At 36.7% G+C, this 19,790-nt stretch overlaps 1 protein-coding gene across 1 annotated transcript; it reads left to right on the forward strand.

Annotated features, from left to right (window-relative positions):
• Window positions 1–3,528: 3,528 nt before the first annotated feature.
• LOC127835548 (MAM and LDL-receptor class A domain-containing protein 2-like) lies at window positions 3,529–14,075 on the forward strand. Its single transcript, XM_052361987.1, has 8 exons — window positions 3,529–3,725; window positions 5,663–5,836; window positions 6,515–6,679; window positions 8,940–9,098; window positions 9,595–9,726; window positions 9,975–10,120; window positions 10,873–10,951; window positions 11,769–14,075. The coding sequence occupies exons 1-8, from the start codon at window positions 3,626–3,628 to the stop codon at window positions 12,377–12,379; spliced, it is 1,566 nt and encodes a 521-aa protein (XP_052217947.1). The 5' UTR covers window positions 3,529–3,625; the 3' UTR covers window positions 12,380–14,075.
• Window positions 14,076–19,790: the final 5,715 nt, after the last annotated feature.

The raw sequence follows: 19,790 nt of genomic DNA on the forward strand, positions 1-19,790 counted from the left end.
GGTAAGATCATCATCATGGGTAAAATCATCATCGGTTGTAAAATCGTCATCGGGGGTAAAATCATCATCAGGTGTAAAACCATCATCGGGGGTAAAATCATCATCGGTGGCAAAATCATCATCGGGGATAAAATCATCATCGGTGGTAAAATTATCATGGTGGGTAAAATCATCATCGGAGTAAAATCATCATCATGGGTAAAATCGTCATCAGGAATAAAATCATCCTTTGGGGTAAAATCCTCATTTGGGGTAAAATTATCCTTTGGGATAAAATTATCATCGTTGGTAAAATCACCATCAGGGGTCAATCATCTATCGTGTGCGATATTAGTTTAATGAGTTATGTTTAAAATAATTTAAACACGAGTTTAAGAATGTCGTCCTAAGGAACAGACTAGGAACAGTAGTGTTTTTTTCTTTTCTGAACTATATCTTAAATGTTCAAGAAATAGGTATTCAACTGAAAGCCACCATTGTCGTTGATTCATGCGATCACTGGAATGACGTGTTTCCATAGGTATGAACGACAAGTCAGCCGTAAACTTGACAGTTAACTGATTCGTTATCGCCCGTTGCATGAACTTTTACAGCAGACTCAGTTAAGTTTGGCTCATTTCCAATTTTAAATATTAGTATGCCATACCGAGCACGTTTGCATTTTCACCACTAGTTATCGCACTGCTGAATTAGACAACAAACACAATTTCAGCAAAACAGACTGAAATAAAAATAGTTTATTACAACTATTTTGAGTCTTTTATTCTATGTTCTCATTATCACGAACAAAACAATGAATAATATTGATCATTTTCATACGTAAATGAACGCATTAGGTCTGACTTTGAAGGAAATGTGTCTACAAGGCCTATGTTATCTTTCAGCAGCGTGTGTGCAGTTGTAAGGAACAGACCCGCCCGATTAACCCATTTATGTCTAGTGGACTCTCAAATACTTCTAAATTTATCAATTAATTTTCAAAATTAGGGATGTCTAGTATATTTATTTCCATAGTTATAATATTTCTTACAGAAATGCCTAAAAGCAAACAGCGCAGATCCTGATGAGACGCCGCATTATGCGGCGTCTCATCTGGGTCAACGCTTTTTGCCAAGGCCTTTTTTCAAGACGCTAGGCATATATGGGTTAATGTCGGTGAACCCAGACCGCCTTATGGTGGAAATACATTGTTGGGATCCGGCGGTAGATACACTGTGCCACTGTGTGTGCGTGAGTGCATGCGTGTGCGTGTGTGTAAGTGCGTGCGTGCGAGCGAGCGTGCGTGCTTGCGCGTGTGTTTGTCGGTGCGTGCGTGCTTATGTGCGTGCGAGCGCGCGTGTGTTTGTGTGCGAGTAGTTGTTGTTAATGTGCATATACCGGATATTACAAATGTTGATTTTCACAACCCACTCGAATGCTTGGTTAAAAATCCATGCAGCCGGTGTGTCAATAAGAAATGATACTTGAACAGTAAACTATTAAGTTTTAACAACGTATTCCACTGTATTGTAATGAGGTGAAGAGCCTTTGAAACACTTAATATCTTATTAAGTGCATAGGAGTTGTTATCATAACATCCACTTATGAATTATGTTGCTCGTTTATCTGATGTATATGTCATGTTTTGAAAGAGGAGTCTTCAACATAAATTTTATTCGATCACATGTATTGCCTCTTCACGATACGAACATGTGATCTGCCATGACTACATAAGACCTTACGAATGGAAATCTGACCACTTAAAACGAAAACCTATATAAATATTGTTTAAATCAATTTTCTCAAATGTATAAATATACAGTTTTAAATTGTCCAAATTTAAGCAATATAAGTAAAAAATAATTATGAAGAGAAAGTAGCAATACTGAAATCCTGTCCCTTCAAATTAAAACGCTACAGCCTTATCCGTTTGGCTATTGTAAACAAATCTCGCATGTTATGCTTCATACAGGCCAAGAGATGCACTTCGAACTATTCGGGCGTTGTGTGTTTTAACGTTCCAAAGCTAATGAAGTTTAAATTGAGGATTTAAAGAGTAAACTTTACGTTTCTTAATTGTTTAAATATATCGAAAGAACCCTACGTTCACATGTCATATAGTGTATGGTATAAGTATCTAACATGTAAGGTCAATTGCATTTAGATTTTAGTTCAGTGACTGATCCATTCGCATTTGACTGTGTTTGATGTAGAATGTTTGGATGTCAATCGCAAAAGTCATAAGATTGAGCGTGTGCTATACTATTCAAAATATTACACTATCAATGCACAGAAAGGGCACGCAGCACTTAAACATTGTCGATGTGCTGTATAGTAATACAGCCATTGAAAGAGCGTAGCTTATAATATGCTCAGAATATATATGTGTGTGGATTCGCGTACTTAAGCACAAGTAGACGTGACCAAATAAACAACCCCGTGTCTTTTGGTGCACGAATCTAAACGTATTGGCATTTTGCTTTCACTACTAAAAAATAAACGATTGATAGGTGATCAAAGCACGTCGTGTTTTAGTATCGAACAGCACACAGAAATGTGGCTTCTGGGATATATATTTTGTTACCCCAACCCAGTTTACATTTCGGCGGCGATGTGTTAAGCTCCAAATTAATTATTTAATCACCTTCTCTGCTGTTGGGGCAAAACGTGTAACGTTTATATTATGTACATGGTTTTACTGAAGATATGTTAGGAAAACTGATCCTACTCCTGGCAGCAGGGTTTTCTTGCGGACCGGAACCAATTTCGAACTAGGCCGAGATACGATTAGAGCGAATGTTCTAACCCCGTTTCATGACCACTCGACAAAAAATTATTACTTTTAGAGTGTTAAGGCATATAATCAAAACATATTATCATATTATCAAAAGAAATTTATCTTTTCCTGCTCTGAATCCTCGAGTTTAGACTACGCATGAAGACTGTACTCCTTTTGCTGCATTTACCCGCTCTCGATATACATGCATAGGTGGTGCGGTGTTGTTATGCAATTTGAGCAGTATGCAGCACGAGCGAGTACGATTTGGTTCTGCTGTCTGTAAAAATATTGTGCTTAGATTAACATACATGTGTATATCATTGCGTGCAGTTTGGAAATGTGTACTCATAGATAGCTTTGATATGTTATATGAAGGAGATTGCGAAAACACGCGAATACACACTGAAGGTTTATTCGATTATTTAGACATACAGTACATTTATAAACGTTAATATTTTTTACTAATTTGGTTACTGTACTAATAAATGCCCATATAAGTTAATTGATTGCAGCGTATTTCATACACTAGTGTATATATCGATTTAAAGCGTAAACTGTTCTTTTCCCAAGCAACATTCATATGTTTTAAAAATAAGATGCAAATGTTTATTATATTGTTTATATTAAGAATATCCATTTACATTATTTTAGTGTTACTGTTTAAACTAGTAGTATAAAGCCATTATTTGATTAGCAATAACTCCTTTTTATCCGCTTCCTGAAAAACTGTTAACGCGGCGTTGCAATTTTTTTTCGAGAAGTATACATTTTCATCTCTTAAATCACAACGCAGTCGTGCTTGTGCGAGATTCAACAAGTTATGCGCTGTATATATGTAAACCGTTGTTAGGTTTTCATGTAATCAACATGGCAGTTAATTGCTTAAAGGCAATATTGCGATCGTGTTGGACTATTGTTATTTTTCTGAAACTATTCCAAGTTTCTGGTGCAAATGGGCAACTTAGATGTGAGTAATAATACTACTACTACTACTTCTACTACTACTACTACTACTACTACTACTACTACTAATAATAATAATAATAATTTTGTGAATTAGATACCCATTATACCACTTACAAGAAAAGAAAACATTGCACTTATAATGCACAATATGTAGTCCACATATAATGCAGCAATAGGGTATGCGGATACTTTGATAACAGACGGCACTTCAATACCAGATAACAACAAAATTCACGCGCAAGAGTTGAGTTCTTCAGCTTTTTTGCATTTATGTACTGTTAATTTGGTTTTCAGACGATTAATGGTATAGTACTTCGTATTTCGGAGCAAGAAAGTTTTGAAAAAAACAGTGGATTATAAAAAAAGAGATAAAGTTTCATGGATATTCGTCATGAATTCGATGATAATTACGTATTTCAACAAAATAAAAATACTTGGAAATAAAGCAAGAACGTGCCAACTAATCGAAATAAAAGGTCAATATGTCCATCAATGTTATAACATGTTAAATGTTAGTTGAATAACGTATTTAAGGAAATTCAAATGTTTTAAGAGTCGGATGCCAAATTTTCATGGACACTTCTTTTACCGATCATCTCAAAGACAATGGCACTTCGATTCCGGATAACTGGAAACTTTTTACCAAATATAACAAACTCTATTTAGTGAATCACAAATGCAGAATTCGCTGTTGAATACTGCTATAGTAAGCAGGCAATAAATAAAAATGCATGTACTGACGTAAATTAAAAACGAATTACCGAAACATGTTCTTATTCCTTTGGAATATGATAATAAAAGAGAAAAGGAAGTGTAATTTTAGGGAAGTGCTTCCTATAAGTTGAGCTCAGTATAAAGTTAGTTTTCCAATCTCTTTTAAATTTTGTGGCTACGAATTAGTATCGTCTTCCTGATGCGATTCTAATGAGCACCAATGACAAAGGATTTTATGAGGTGTATTGGCCGCTTTAAGACCCCTTTCTCCCCTTATCTAGAATCCTGTTCAATTCTAGATCACAGTCGTGTTGATCCACATGATCCGTTGTATTTTCAATTCTCTTAATCTCAATTTACCACTTAAAAACAAGTTTATTATTTAGACAATTATTTTCGGTCGTCACTTGAAATATTACTTCAGAAATAAGCATTTGAATTTTATTTTAAATTTGCACTTATAATATTAATTATATAATTTAATAGTAATACGATTTTTGAAAACGAACAACGCCATTGGTTATATTTGACATGTGTATGTAATTACGTTATGCATAGATTCCCAATGTGTCGGGCTTGACAATGCAAATTGATTCGTACTTCAAAATGGTTGGTAAGAATAGCCATAATATACATAAATGCATTTCAGGTAAAAGATTAAACTCGGTTCTCAGAGTGCCAAATTTGTTGAAAGTCTCTGTTTTCCGAAGTGCCCTATTTCGGGAATCAAAATATCCGCAACTTCATGAATACCACCTATTAAAACATGCTCTTTCTTCGTTTATATTTCGTTGAATACTATCAAAATTTCAGTATTTGAAACACAGTGATTACTCTACATGCTGAAATATCAAACAATTTCTTCCAACATTTCTAAGTAGTTTTATTTTGTTGAAATGTTTACTGTTCATCCAGTCTATGCTGTTTTCCAAGCGAACTTTCTATATTTTGGGGAAAAATTTACCATTCTTCCGTGATGTTTTCTTTGCAATAGAAAAGGATACACCATTTATAAACTCGACCATGCGCCTTGTCTAAAAAACTAATCTTTATTATTTAACTTAAAAAAAAAACCCTGATGAACTTACCTCTCGCGCGTGGCTTTTGTTGTTATCTGGTATCGAAGTACCATCTGTTATCAAAGTATTCGCATACCCAGCGTGGCGACTGAACCTAATAAACTTTTCAATTCACAAACTAAAAATATTGTCTCTATGGTGTCAGACCGGCGAGGGCTGTGTCCTACTCGCAACCTGGACATTAAGAACGGCGATTACAGCATCAGGTCCGGTAACTCTGTGGTCGAATACAGGTGCAACGACGGCTTCATGCTCTATGGGACGTCTATCATAATCTGCTTCGGCACCCAATGGAGCGAACAGCCCCCTATGTGCATAGGTAATTTAGGAATTGTTATAAACAGCACTAACGGTATTATATTGAAAGAACTTCATGTCTGCTTCATCTAGATTTATACAACGAAGGGTGTTTCATAAAACACTTAACCAAAAAGTGATTAAAAGACCGTATACCGGTTGTCGTGCACCTCGGAAAGAAGCCGTAACAAATGGTTTCATATCGGATAATAATAATACTCGCTTAGTTAATAATGATAATCTTTATAATTATAATATTTATGAAAACAAAACATGTATATAACACTTGTTTGATCTGTGATGAATTGTTGGCTGAGCGTTAATTTAGTTTAACTTAAAAACTTATTTTGCGATAGACAGCCAAGCATGAATAGGTTTACGCTATAGGTTGTGTTATAAGTTGTTGTCCTAAATAGTGTAGGTAATAGGTGTTCTGGTTTTGTAAATGTTATCGCATCCCATTAAGTGGCAGTTCATAGCTGTTTGCGTCTACGAGATATTTCGCGCTTGAACCTCAATATTATTCTTATTATTGCATGTATTCCTTTGACGCGTATGCAATGGTTTTCGCTAAACAAGCGTAATAGCTAGATTTGAATTGTTTTTTTTTTGTTTAATAAAAGTTTCCATTGAAAGTCAAATTCTGCACTCGAAACATACCGACCCCTAATCCAGTTCTTCGTGTGATTTATCCTCTCAGCTCCGACTTGCCCTAAAATCAGCCCAACGTCGGTGCTGCGAGTACACGAGGAATACACTGGCGCAATCGCGACATTTTCGTGCGCTGTAGGACACAAATTGGTTGGAGATGAAAAGCTGATCTGTACCGGAATCAACTGGAACAAACTCACACCGAAATGCAAACGTAAGTTCATCGAAAGTCCACTTTGTCAAAATCAGCCGAATCCATAAAACTATGCTGGGAATCCTCAGATAATCAGAAATATATGAGAACACTACAAAATTGATACATGTAGGGTTGCGTTTTTACATTGTTACTGCGTTCAAAGTCTATTTTATTCTTACAATCTTATGAACTTTTTTTAAATAAAATGTACTTATACGAAAAGATCTATCCCCAAGAACCAAATTCCATTTGTCAATGCATTAACCTTACGCAGAGAAAAATGGGCAAGTAGAGTGCTGTTTTGTCCCAGAACGCCGCATCTATCTATGAATTCTCATTCATTAAATGATCAACACATATCATATATGATATTTGATGTATTGCGAGCAAGAACCGCATAGGTACCTTCACGAATAAAGTTTCATTTCGACAAAAAGGTCAAAGTATGAGGTTCTTTTTTTTAAATGTTAGCAATAGAAAGTCCCAATTCATTGACACATTGTGAGATAATGGGAGATGAATCGATGTTATAATATATTACATTTATATTATATCAAAGCATATAATGTAATTTGATTTTATTTGACATAAATATGATAATAGTGGCAAGTTGTCGGCGACTGTAATGTTCTTTTGTGATACAAATTGGAAATGCGATCGATACTTACTAAACTAAAGAACGCATTTTTGCGAAACCGTCTTGTTTACATTTTCCTACAAAAACCATATGATACACCCAATAACCGGCGTTGACAATAGTGGGTTGTTACCGAAGTTGTTGTGATAAGTAGTTTCCTCTTAATTAAGCCACACTAGTTCCGTCCTGATCGTTGAGAGCAATTTAAGTTATACAAGCAACCGTACAAAGTACAAAGCTCAAGAAACCCTTAAAGACATTCTCAGCACGTATTATAACTTGAAAAATTACGTTGTAAAGCTATGATTCATCGCTGAACATAAATTTCGAAACCATTTTGTACGGAATACCGTTAGACCATCGTTGTTATATATTAAAATCCAGAGGGCGAGAATGCGAGAACGCGACAGTACGATGACGAGAATGCAACAATACGATGACGACAGTGCGACAATACGATGGCGAGAATGCGAGAACGCGATGGCGAGAATGCGAGAAAGATAGAGTACGATGACGACAATGCGACAGTGCGACGGCGACAATGCGAAAGTAATATCGTACTGTCGCCTTCGTATCATTGCATTCTCGCCATCGCGTTCTCGCAGTCTCGCCATCATATTGCCGAACTGTCGTAATCGTATAGTCGAATTCCCCTCATCGTACTCTCGCGTTCTTGCATTCTCGCATCCTCACCGTCGCGTTCTCGTATTCTCGCCATCGTATTGTCGTCGCACTGTCGTCATTGTATTATCGCATTCGCGTCATCGTACTCTCGCATTGTCGCCATCGTACTATTGCACTGTCGCCATCGTATTGTCGCACTGTCGTCATCGCTCTGTCGTATTGTCGTCATCGTACTATCGCGTTCTCGCATTCTCGCTATCGCGTTCTCGCATTTCGCCATCGTATTTCAATGTGTTGCCACGATGGCACTAGTGGTATTCCGTAATTTTGCAACAACATTTCGTATACAACAGTTTAATCAGGAAGAACACTTTAGTTTGAAAAGAATTACACTATTACACAGTTTCGTATCTTAATAGAAATGTTGTTTGTGTAATATTAATGAGATTATCAATTTAATAATAATGACAGTCTCTATTTCGGGAATGAATGAAATTATTCATACAACTATTCAATTAAGTTTTCGACTTTTTTTGAATTCGAAGTACCTTTTGTTTGGTTGTGAATGTTTCCGAATGTTTTGCTTACTATTAATTTAGAAATTGATATCAAGTTTTACAAAATAGATCTCTGCAACGTTTGCACTAAAAGCTTCATCTTTGTCCATGTATATTTTCTTAAGAGTTTCCACTTAGCATTAAATTTACTCAATCATCAAAGGTAACACTGAGTGTTTTATTTTTAATTTAATAGAAACTCGCCAAGCTAAATTATTGGAACAACTTGCAGGCTAATTTTTACATGATCTGAACACGGACTCTAGATGAGACAATATACGCTCCGTGATTTGAATTAGCAGAAACGTCTAGTATCATTAATATCAAGCGAATATATACATAGCTGACTCAAACATAAACTACTGCGCTGACCAGCAACTCTTGGCTTGTGTTGGAACTCCTAGTCGAAAGTATTATTCGTTACCAAGAAAATGTACATACCCTACACGCCTGTCTGTAGCATGGACTCCGCCAACGTCATGTGACTTTGAGACCGAGGACCTCTGTGGCTGGATACAGCACGATAAGGATCACCAGGACTGGATCAGGAATACCGGAAGTACGCCAACCTCCCGCACAGGGCCAGTCCATGACCATACTCTCGGACCGGATGGGGAAGGTAGGTCGTTTCGAAGCGTAATAGACCTAGAGGCATGTGATTTGAGCTTATTTGTTCGACCGAACAGGGTTTGACCGTTTGGTGTTATGCATATAAGTACGAGCCGGCTATAGTTATCAACTTGCCAATTTCTACCTGATCACTTTAATCAAGCTTCGCCTGATCGGTTTTGTCTTATGCAATCGAAATACATATTTAATGTACGCGATAGTTCCAGTAGAATACGTTTAACTGTGAACATGTACATATACATGTATGTTCAGCAACTACATATCATATGAAGGAGATGTTTATGTTCTATATGTTCTCTTCAATCATTCTCGGCAAAACATTTATTAACTGATGATATTAATATTCTTCCGAATACTTAACTTTAGTTTTTAGTGTGGTTTTTAATATATATGAGCACGTTGTATTAATCTCCAACTATACCTTTGTAACGGCTAACAATGTTCACCCATATAGTCATACACATAAATTGGCCATGTTTGCTCAGGTCACTACATGTTTTTCGAGACGTCCACGCCAACACGTGACGGTCACGAGGCCATACTTGAGTCTCCCCTGTACGCGACAGACCTCAGCGACTCTTGCTTCTCGTTCTGGTATCACATTCTTGGTGAAAAGGGTTGGTTAATTTTATTGTTTTTCCTCGTTTAATTTGGCACATCGTCATTGGAATGATATAATGCATATAATGGATATTTTAGGGCGTGGTAAATGTTCAAGAACACTGTTTCCTCACACGTATCATAACTACAACGAACTTTTTTTTTAATTAGGTCAATAAACCAAAACGTAAAAAGGCCCCTTTTAATAGCTATGGTAGTGTCCGCATAGCACTCTATGATCCACTAATTGCTTTGATGTCTGCAGACATTGGGTGGTTGGAGGTGTATGTGAAGCCGGAGGGCAACAATGGTACCAGGGGCCTCAAGCCGGGATTTACGGTGAATGTGAACATGGGAGAAGACTGGTTCAACCATACAATCCCTGTCCCTAAAATGACTGAACCATTCCAAGTAAGTGGATATTAAGTAATATACCGGATAAACGTTTGCAATGATTAACAACACAAAAACCCTATCTTATGTCATCTGGGCTTTGTTTTCTGAAAGTTCCTTTCTCTTATTTTACGTTACCAATGTTAAACTCACTACAAATTAGCAAATTATAAAGACATTATGTCATTATCTTCCTAAATTAAGGACTTAAAAAGAGACTGAAAGGCAATACATCGCTTTAGGTCGACAAATCAAACTTGCAACATATTGTAGTTTCTGGAGACAAATCATGGCGTTCGACATTGCGAATTCACATAATATACATAAGTGTCTGCAATCAAATGATGCATGCGAACAGCAACTAAATCGCAGTAAAAATCAAGATATGCATTTACCAGCTTCAAATGCCGTGTTTGCCTGTTTTGCGAGTAAACGAAAACGTAAACAAACGAACACGGACATTGGATATATGAACCCGATGTCTTCTTTGAACGCTAAATGAACAGTGCTGATGGTACAATGTTTTATTAAAGTGTTTTAAATTTACGAGTTGATGAATAGATAGTTATTTAATACGAAACAATTGCTGAACCAAATCCATATGCTCATAAAACCAACTAAATTTAATATTACATATTACCATCGTACAACACATTCACATGATGTAATGAAAACAAGATATTCGCCGATAAGATTATATTTCATGTACTGCGAAATTTGCGAAAAAATAATAGAATATTTGTTCATATTGTTCCTACATCTGTTTACAGATCTGGATCCTTGCGAGGCGAGGTGCCAGTTACCGGAGTGACTTCGCCATTGACGACCTCTCTCTGCACTCTTGCCCAGGCGAGTCACACAAGAGCTTAAACAAAAACAATACATATCACAGCTAATAAGCCCTCATGACTACACTAGTTTTTTCTGGTATACACAAGGTCATTGACATACACGAACATGAGCACGCACCATTTCGAGGAACTCTATTTAACATTAAATTCAGCCATATTTATTTATGAACTTAATCGTTTCTAGAAAGCCCATGTGTAAGAGGAATGCGTCCAAATAATGAAGAATGGTCTAGATAATTCGTCTTGCTCAACACATAAGAAGTATAAATTCAGATTACATTTTCTCACTTTCCCTGGTTATGTTTGCTCTTAAGAACTCAGCATACATAATTATACGAATAACGGAATATTGTATTACTACAATGGGATATAAAAGGTGAATTTTCGGTTTATCGCCGTTTAAAAATTTGCAATAGCACATTATATATGTTTATATGAGAAGGATACCGATGAATATTTGTTTCGTTGTAAAAAAACATGTTTGTATTAAATAAATTTGTCTGTTAAGATTGAATATTGTTTGTATACGCGAATAATGCATCACTTCTTGCCAAACAGTTGCAAGAATATATTTAACAGGTAAAAGCAACAGTGGACCTTTTTATGCGCAGAATGATATTTGCGATCAGCTATTTACGGTTTGTGTTTTTAAACGGTGTTTTAATCGGTTAGATGTGTTATTCGTTTAAGGTTTGTTTTTTATGTCTCAACCCCATATTTTTTCAGTGCAACACCATTGCAATCAAAATACACGTACAAAATATTCGTATTTTTATATCGCTCGTTAAGACGAAACATGTTTTTACTTATTTTAGGCGCGACAACTGCAAAAGCTGAAACTAAAGTAACAAAGATTGTAGCCAGTACCGAACCTGATACAACCAGCCAAACAACAAAACAAACAACCACCAACGCAACGACTGCACAGACAAAAGCAACAACGACAACACCAAAGCCTTCTACAACTACAATACTCTCAACAACAACAACAACAACATCATTTACAACAGCAGCAACAACAAAAACTCCGATAGCAACTGAAGTCCCCAAAGCAAGTACACACGTTCCGCAAACGACATATGAAAACATATCTACACTACAAAATGCGGACAAAACAAACAGTGAGTCCAGTTCTTCTGACAAAGTCACTATGCAGGGCAGAACCTATGTTACCCACATGCCATCAGAGGATCTTAAACGTGCAGATGGGGTTGTCGCTAACAAAGGGAACAGCAGTGGAATGGGTACTGTTGGGATAGTGTTCATAGTTCTTGGTTTAGTCGTTGTGGCCGTAGCTTCAGCCATTGTGGTCAAGGTCTGGTATAAGCGACGGGTCGACAAGCGCCTAGATTACCGGGCCAGTCTCCATTCCACAAATCCGCTCTACGATGAGATCGAAAATCAGGAAAAAGAACTTACTGACTAAAAGTTACGGTCACACATATGAGGTTTTATTATTTTTATTGATATCAACTACTGACTAAAGGTATTACACTACATGTATTTTTGAAAAATGACGCTGTCAACATGATATTTAGTTGTGTCAGTAAACGCGTTTATGCAGTATCAACATGTTTTAGACAAAAACATGTACACATGTTTTGTTTAAAACGTGTGAGAATAGATATTTCACATATTGGCATTCCGAAGCATATTAATTTAATAACATCAGTCTTTAGTAAACTCGTTGTACGAGTTCGGAAATATTGTCCGTATTAAGTCAATTAACAATTCCTTTATTCGTTTATATGATATGAAATAATTACTCTTTTCAGATCCGATAACTCTTAAAATATATGTACATTTGTTTGTTGTACTGTTGTATAGAGTACTTAAGTAATGCCAACAAGTTTAGCAAGTCTTACCGAAGTTTTTGAATTAATGTTTTAGCAAAAAACGATTTCTCAATAACCATAAAAGATATCAATGTGTACTAAAAATACTAAAACGGAAACTTATTTTACACTGAACAGAACCAATCAAAATGTATTCCAAGAGTAACATGTAATGTTTTGTTATTACAAATAAAAAAAACCAAGTGTTCATATTTCTTAATTTGAAATTTAAGTTTTATCATTACTAATCTAATAAGCTATACAACATATTTGTATATGTCAACGCCATAGTTTGTAAAAATGTATCATTTCGTAGGATTGTTCAATGGGTAAATGTTTATTTAACCATTACGAAACCTAAAAGCACTATTTTATAATACATTTATTGCGAATTGTAAAACGTTTAAATCCGATTCAAGTAATTTAGTGTCCTCTTTCAACTTAAAACTTAAGCCTTTAGTCGATTTCTTTTCAATTCATATAAGATTTTTAAAAACAATTTTACTGGTCATGTTCAAACATTTTAAACTTTTAATGTGGCTACATATAGACAAACATTTCTAGGATTTGTACTAGGCTATCAATCGTGTGGCGGCTTCATTCTCCATTGCACAACGATAGACAATATGTAGTTTTGGTTTCATTTCATCGTGCTCATAAATATAATGTTGTTGAACTCGGGTCTGTATATGACAATAAATTACACGTGGTTAAATAGTAATCACATTGAACTGTTTGCTACTGTCTGTGCGTATGTGTGTCTTGTCTAGTGCAGTTGATCTGTGTCTTGCTAGTTACACGTGTTTCCTTGTCGAATATAAATAAATTGGCTAGTTTTTCCCACTGCCGGTGCAGCATTTTCACTTTATACGTAAATAACAAACTTTGTGAAATTTATTAATTCAATCTTGTATAAAGGCTTTTTGATTATAAATTCATGTTTATGTGTTATTTTTCAATTTCAACATTTTACATTAAGCTGTGCATTTTAAAACTCTCGGTGCGTCATTCATTTATATTTGTATTTGTTCAACTTAAATACAGTAATTTATTGCCAAGACACAATTGAAAAGGAATGCTGTTCGATCTTATTTGATTAATTCATATGTTGAGAGACACAACAAATACTAAGATCTCGTGTATTGTGTATTTCTTGTATCATCATTTACCTGGCCATGTTTTCTAGCAATACGCTATATACATTGTTTTAGCAAGTTGACTTAAACTGTGTGTGTGTTAAATAATGTGTTTTAATAAAGTTTGCATAATAAACGAAATTAATCACTTTGTAATAATTTGTTTTTAAAACTTCATCGTTCTAGACACACAAACAGACAGACAGACGGACGGACATACGGACGGACGGACACAAACACATTGACAGAAAAACAGACAGACACACAGATAAACAGACAGACGCACGGACTGGCGAAAATACGGACATAGGGACTGACGGACATACGTATGATGTAACCATTAGATCTTTGACAAGAACCGAGTGTTCCGAATGAAAATAACGCCAACTTACAGCATAGCGAATGAAAAGGACATCATGTTATATAACCCGCAGGATAGTAAACAAACACACATCATACCATGATAAACAAACAACATACCATGACAAGCACACAGAAAACCATGACGTAAACACAGCATACCATGACGAATACACAGCATACTATTACAGACACATTTCATACCATGACAAAACACAGCATACCATGACGAAAACACAGCATACCATGACGAAAACACAGCATACCATGACAAACACACAGCATACCATGACAAACACACAGCATACCATGACAAACACCTAGCATACCATGACAAAGCACAGCATACCATGACAAAACACAGCATACCATGACGAAAACACAGCATACCATGACGAAAACACAGCATACCATGACAAACACACAGCATACCATCACAAGCACACAGCATACCATCACATTCACACATCATACTATGGCAAGCACACAGCATACTATTATAAGCACATATCATATGATTTAAACCCACATCATTTCAATGAAACTCACAGCATACCATCACAAACACACAACGTACCATAACAAACACCTAGCATGCCATGACAAACACACAACACACCATGACAGACACATAGCAGACTATGTCAAACACACAGCATATCATCACAAACACACAGCATATCATCACAAACACACAACATACCATCACAAACACACATCATATCATCAAAAAAACACATCATACTATGGCAAGCACACAACAAACTATTATAAACACATATCATATGATTTTAACCCACATCATTTCAATGACAGACAGGCGTTCCATAGGCTTTCGTTAAAATTTCCGTGCTTTCAACTGCGATATCAAGTCTGGAGCTTGCTTCCAAAGATTATTTAACGTTTTTTTTAAATAATATAAAATGCTGAGGCCTTAAATTAGTTACGTGTGGCCACAACTAATAGCTTGTTCCTACAACTTATTAAGTTGAGGTCTCAACATAGTAAGTTGTTCCTGCAACTAAATAATTTCTGGCCGCAAGTTACTTAGTTGAGATCACAACTTGTGGTAACAACTTACTAAGTTTGGACCACAACATAGTTTAACCAATCAGATAGGCCGTTTCATCGTTACCGTTTTATCACAGTTAGTACCCTTATACTCGTACTGTTGTGTGTTCTGGTTTGAGCGCCGGTTTGTGCACTATCCATATAAGCTATGGATCCCGGGCTTGAGCCCGTGTCTGAGCACTTGCCTTGTTAGCGACTGGGTTCAGGGTTCCATCCCCGGTCTGAGCACTAGCAACGTAAGCGTCGGATCCCGGTTTCGAGTCCCGAAGCATTCGCTTCTTAAGAGAGGGGTTCGTGGTTTTTGTATCCGAGCCCGAGACCCTTCTTGTAAAGAGCGATTGCTCTGACCGGGGCTCGATCCCGGGAACTATCGCTTACGAGGCGAGTGCTAAATGCCTAAGTTTTCGAAGGCCCCTGGGTTCGAATCACGGTATGAGCACTAGTCCTTAAAGATAATTAGGAGTTTTCGACGGTGCCGGGGTTCGAATCACGGTTTAAGCAATAGCCCTGAAAGCTTTGGGTCTCTAGATCGAGCCTCGGTTTGAGGACTTACCCTTCAAGCGACGTCTTGAATTCCGATGTGAGAATTTGCACCAACAGTGACAGGTCCCGGGTTCGAGCCCCGGTCTGAGTACTAGCCCTGAAAGATATGGATCCCGGGTTCAGGCCTGTGTCTTACCACTCGCCCAGTAAGGGATGGATCCCGGTTGCGAACCTCAGTCTGAGCGTTTGCACCGAAAGCTACGGGTTCACACAGGGACTGAGCATACTGAGCACTCGTCATCTAAGCAACCGGTTGTCGAAATGAGCTCTAGCTCCGTAAGCATCATTTCCTGTTTTCGAGTAAAGGAATGAGAGCTCGCCTCGCTAGCGATGGGTGTTCGCGTTCGAGCGCCGGTCTGAGCACTTGTCGTGTAAGCTATAAATCCCGCATTTTTCGGGTCCGACGCTAAGACTAGGACTTGGATCAGGGTCCGTTCGCTTAAATGGTAAGTACTTAAACCGGAATTTGAGCACGGGGCCAATACCATACAGGTTGAGTGCTCAGGCAGGGCATCCAAACCGGATCCGTTACGTAGAGTGCGAATGCTCAGGCTGGGGCCAAAGTCGCTTACAGGGAAAATCATTAGACTGGGGCTAAAACCCAAGTACCCATCGTTTAAAAAGGGGCTATCAGGCTTGGATTCGAAACCGGAATAGTTTTCACACCATGGTTCAAACCCTGAACCCAGTCGCTAACTTGGCAAACGCCCAGATAGAGGCTCAAATCTGGAATCCATGGCTTACATGGCAAGTGCTCTGACATGGCTCGAATCGAGGATCTATAGCTAACAGGGATAGTGTTCAGACCGGCGCTCGAACCCGAGTACCTAGTATAAGAGGGTACTAATTGTAATAAAACGGTAAATATGAAACGGGCGATCTGATTGGTTAAACTGAAAGTAGTTGCCTCAGCTTAGTTAGTTGGTTCCACAAGTTATTTAGTTAGTTGAGGCAACGACTTATACGTTTTGGGAACAAGTTATGGAGTTGTGGCCACAAGTTACTAAGCTGAGGTATCAGCTTATTAAGTTGTGGGGACAACGTACTTAGTTGTTTCCACAAGTTGTTTTAAAAGTTGTTTCCACAAGTAATTAAGTTGAAGCCACAACTTAAAAAGATTTTCTCTCAACTTTATAAGTTGTTCCAACAAGTTACTAAGTAGAGGCCACAATATAAATAAAGAATTGCGGTTGTCACCTCTGTGCCATTGTGTAACGAGAGCGACGATGGCGCTGAAAGCATAGTTGCAAGATACAGGGAAGTTGCTGCTGAAGTTAATGTTTAGGTCAAAATATACTTAATAGTTTCCTTATATGTTTCGACGTAAAAGCGACAACTTTGAGCGAAAATGAATCAGGGTTGGCATATTGACCGGTCAATTGAGTATTGACCGGGCCGGCGGTCAATACCCGGTTAAAACCGGTCAATACTGGTCATTACTGGTCAATACTGGTCGATTGAAAATTGTAGCATTTAAACATCACAAAGGAGCCATTTCATATTAAATGAATAATTATTCTGTAATTGATAAACTCTTTTCTGAGTTATTTATTGTAAAAAAATCTTAAAAGCTGTAAAAAGTTACTTCTTTATTATTTATGGAAACAGCCTCAAATACATAAGGACTAAGGCAATACCTTTATCTCAGTGTATCACATCTGCTACTAAAGTATTATTACTATTGTAGGTACCATAGTATTTCACTTATCTATTGATATATCTATTTGATAAGCAGATGGACAAACAGAACTCTTGTGTATTCTAGGGTAATAAATCTGGCCTCTAAGCCTTAATTGGTAATAAAATGCATGCAGTGTTATGTCTCTGATATTGACCATGAAGCAAATCTGCCCTTAGGCTATTTCATATCACTCACACAAAAGGAGATTGCATTGTACTTGCTATTAATTTAATAGTTACTTTTAACTTGTTTCCTTTCTGTATTAAGAGGGTTTTTTTTCCTTTCATATTTAAAAGTTCAATTGGTATTCAAATGAATAAACAATCAAAGTTCTTGATTTTGCCAAAAAATAATGTTTTCTAATTGTGGGTCTACTCTTCTTTTAAATTATTTTTTCTTTTTATAATTATTTCTTAATATGTTTTTTATTTTTATATCAATGGAAAATGAAAGATTTTTTCACTATTTTGTTTAAAAAGTATTTAAAGAAAACAATGCAAAAATACATGACAAGTAAGGATCATGTCAAAAACGTGCCATTTAAGGCCCTATCATCAGTTTTGGGTACCCCAACCTGTATAGGTGAGGAGACTGTTAGAAGACTGTAGGGACAGTGGGGCATGAGGAACAACTCATACACAGTAATTGACAGGTTCAGGTTCTTGTTGAATCAAGCACAGAATTATCTGAGCATTCATAATTCATTAGAATTTTTAAAAAAGCTCAATCGACCAGAAAAATCCAATTGACCAACTTTGACTAATTTGCAAATTTTGAGAGATTGGTCTACAAATTGCATGAACAGGTATAAAATAGTGGGTATTAATAGCTTAAGACATTGCTGGCAACATGTCTGTTTAATTTATATTATCAATATTGTTTATTAGGCATGGAATATAAATCAAAATTGGGGGTAAAGTTCAATCGACCAGTATTGACCAGTAATGACCACTTCGGGAGTATTGACCGGGGCGGTTTTAACCGGTTAAAACCGGCGGTTAAAACCGGGGGTGGTCGATTGGTGCCAACCCTGAAATGAATACAACATTTTGCACAAAGAGACCGCCATAACCATACCTTTTCTTGACGGGCATTCTTAGCTGAATCGATTTAAGCAACAAAAAATGATATGTCATGTTCATACCAAAAAAGAATTCGACTCAAATCAAAATCGACTGTTTTTGCGCCTTTTTTTCGGCCATTTTCTAGTGGATTGTAACCTTTTGCAGTGCCATTTTTTACTTTAATCTCCAACTTTATCCTATTTCAGGGATTTAGTAGTGAACACCTATGCTTACCCTATCAATATCTCCAAACGATAAAACCAGAACAACAGTCTAAAGTGTATAACATGCCTTCGAGGAAAATATGATGATTTGCTTAGAGAGTATAGCCCTTCATAACTCGATTATTTAGTATTGACTCGATTATTTAGTATATTGTAACCTTAACGATTGCTGACATCACGAGTCGACCCCCTTGTTACCAAAATGTTCTATTTTAGAAACGGGAATTCCAAATATTGACGAATGTGAATGGTTACAAAATGACATAACTATGAAAATAAATACGTAGAATTACATTATTTCACGCATACCATTATGCAACCATCCGTTTTCTTTTCCGACTTGATACATTTACAGCTTTCCATTTAATATTTTACAGACACAACACTCGTCCAGAATTCGCGCGTATCCATTAAATCCGATAGCTCTACTCGTTACGTTAATTTCTGGCTCAAAGTAATTCATTTTAACTTCAATTAACACACGTCTATTACTTTCAAACTCTACTTCATCAAATCCATAGAAAGGCCTCGGTAAATTACGTCTAATTATTTAGACTATGTAATCCGCCATTTTTTACACATTTTCAAAGAATAAAAGTGCTTTATGCCCCACTTCCTGCTGAGAATATGTTTTAATTTCTATTTATAATTAACCGATGAAATGTTACATATCCTTAAACCAGGGCCTTATGAATTCAGTTATGTAAACATTTGACCTCTCACAGAACAGTAAACAAAGGAAATAGAAATTAGGTGTGAGGTCACTATCAACAAGAACAGAATTGTTTTACGAACGAAATTTGTTTTAGTTTCTTAGAAGGTTTTTTAACGTAAAACGGTCTTAGAAAAATTCACTTCAAACGGTGGCAGCAATATTCTTGGAAGAAAACGTTAGCAAAACGTTTCCAAAAAAAAAATTGTAA

Source organism: Dreissena polymorpha, chromosome 1, assembly GCF_020536995.1.
Source record: "Dreissena polymorpha isolate Duluth1 chromosome 1, UMN_Dpol_1.0, whole genome shotgun sequence".
NCBI lineage: Eukaryota > Metazoa > Mollusca > Bivalvia > Myida > Dreissenidae > Dreissena > Dreissena polymorpha.

What these genes read in the sequence shown, in the direction of transcription:
- LOC127835548 (XM_052361987.1), top strand. Translation starts at nt 3,626, where the DNA reads ATGGCAGTTAATTGCTTAAAGGCAATATTGCGATCGTGTTGGACTATT. An exon ending in TGCAAATGGGCAACTTAGAT is followed by an intron (nt 3,726 to 5,662) that starts GTGAGTAATAAT and finishes CTATGGTGTCAG; the next exon opens with ACCGGCGAGGGCTGTGTCCT. An exon ending in TCACATTCTTGGTGAAAAGG is followed by an intron (nt 9,727 to 9,974) that starts GTTGGTTAATTT and finishes TGATGTCTGCAG; the next exon opens with ACATTGGGTGGTTGGAGGTG.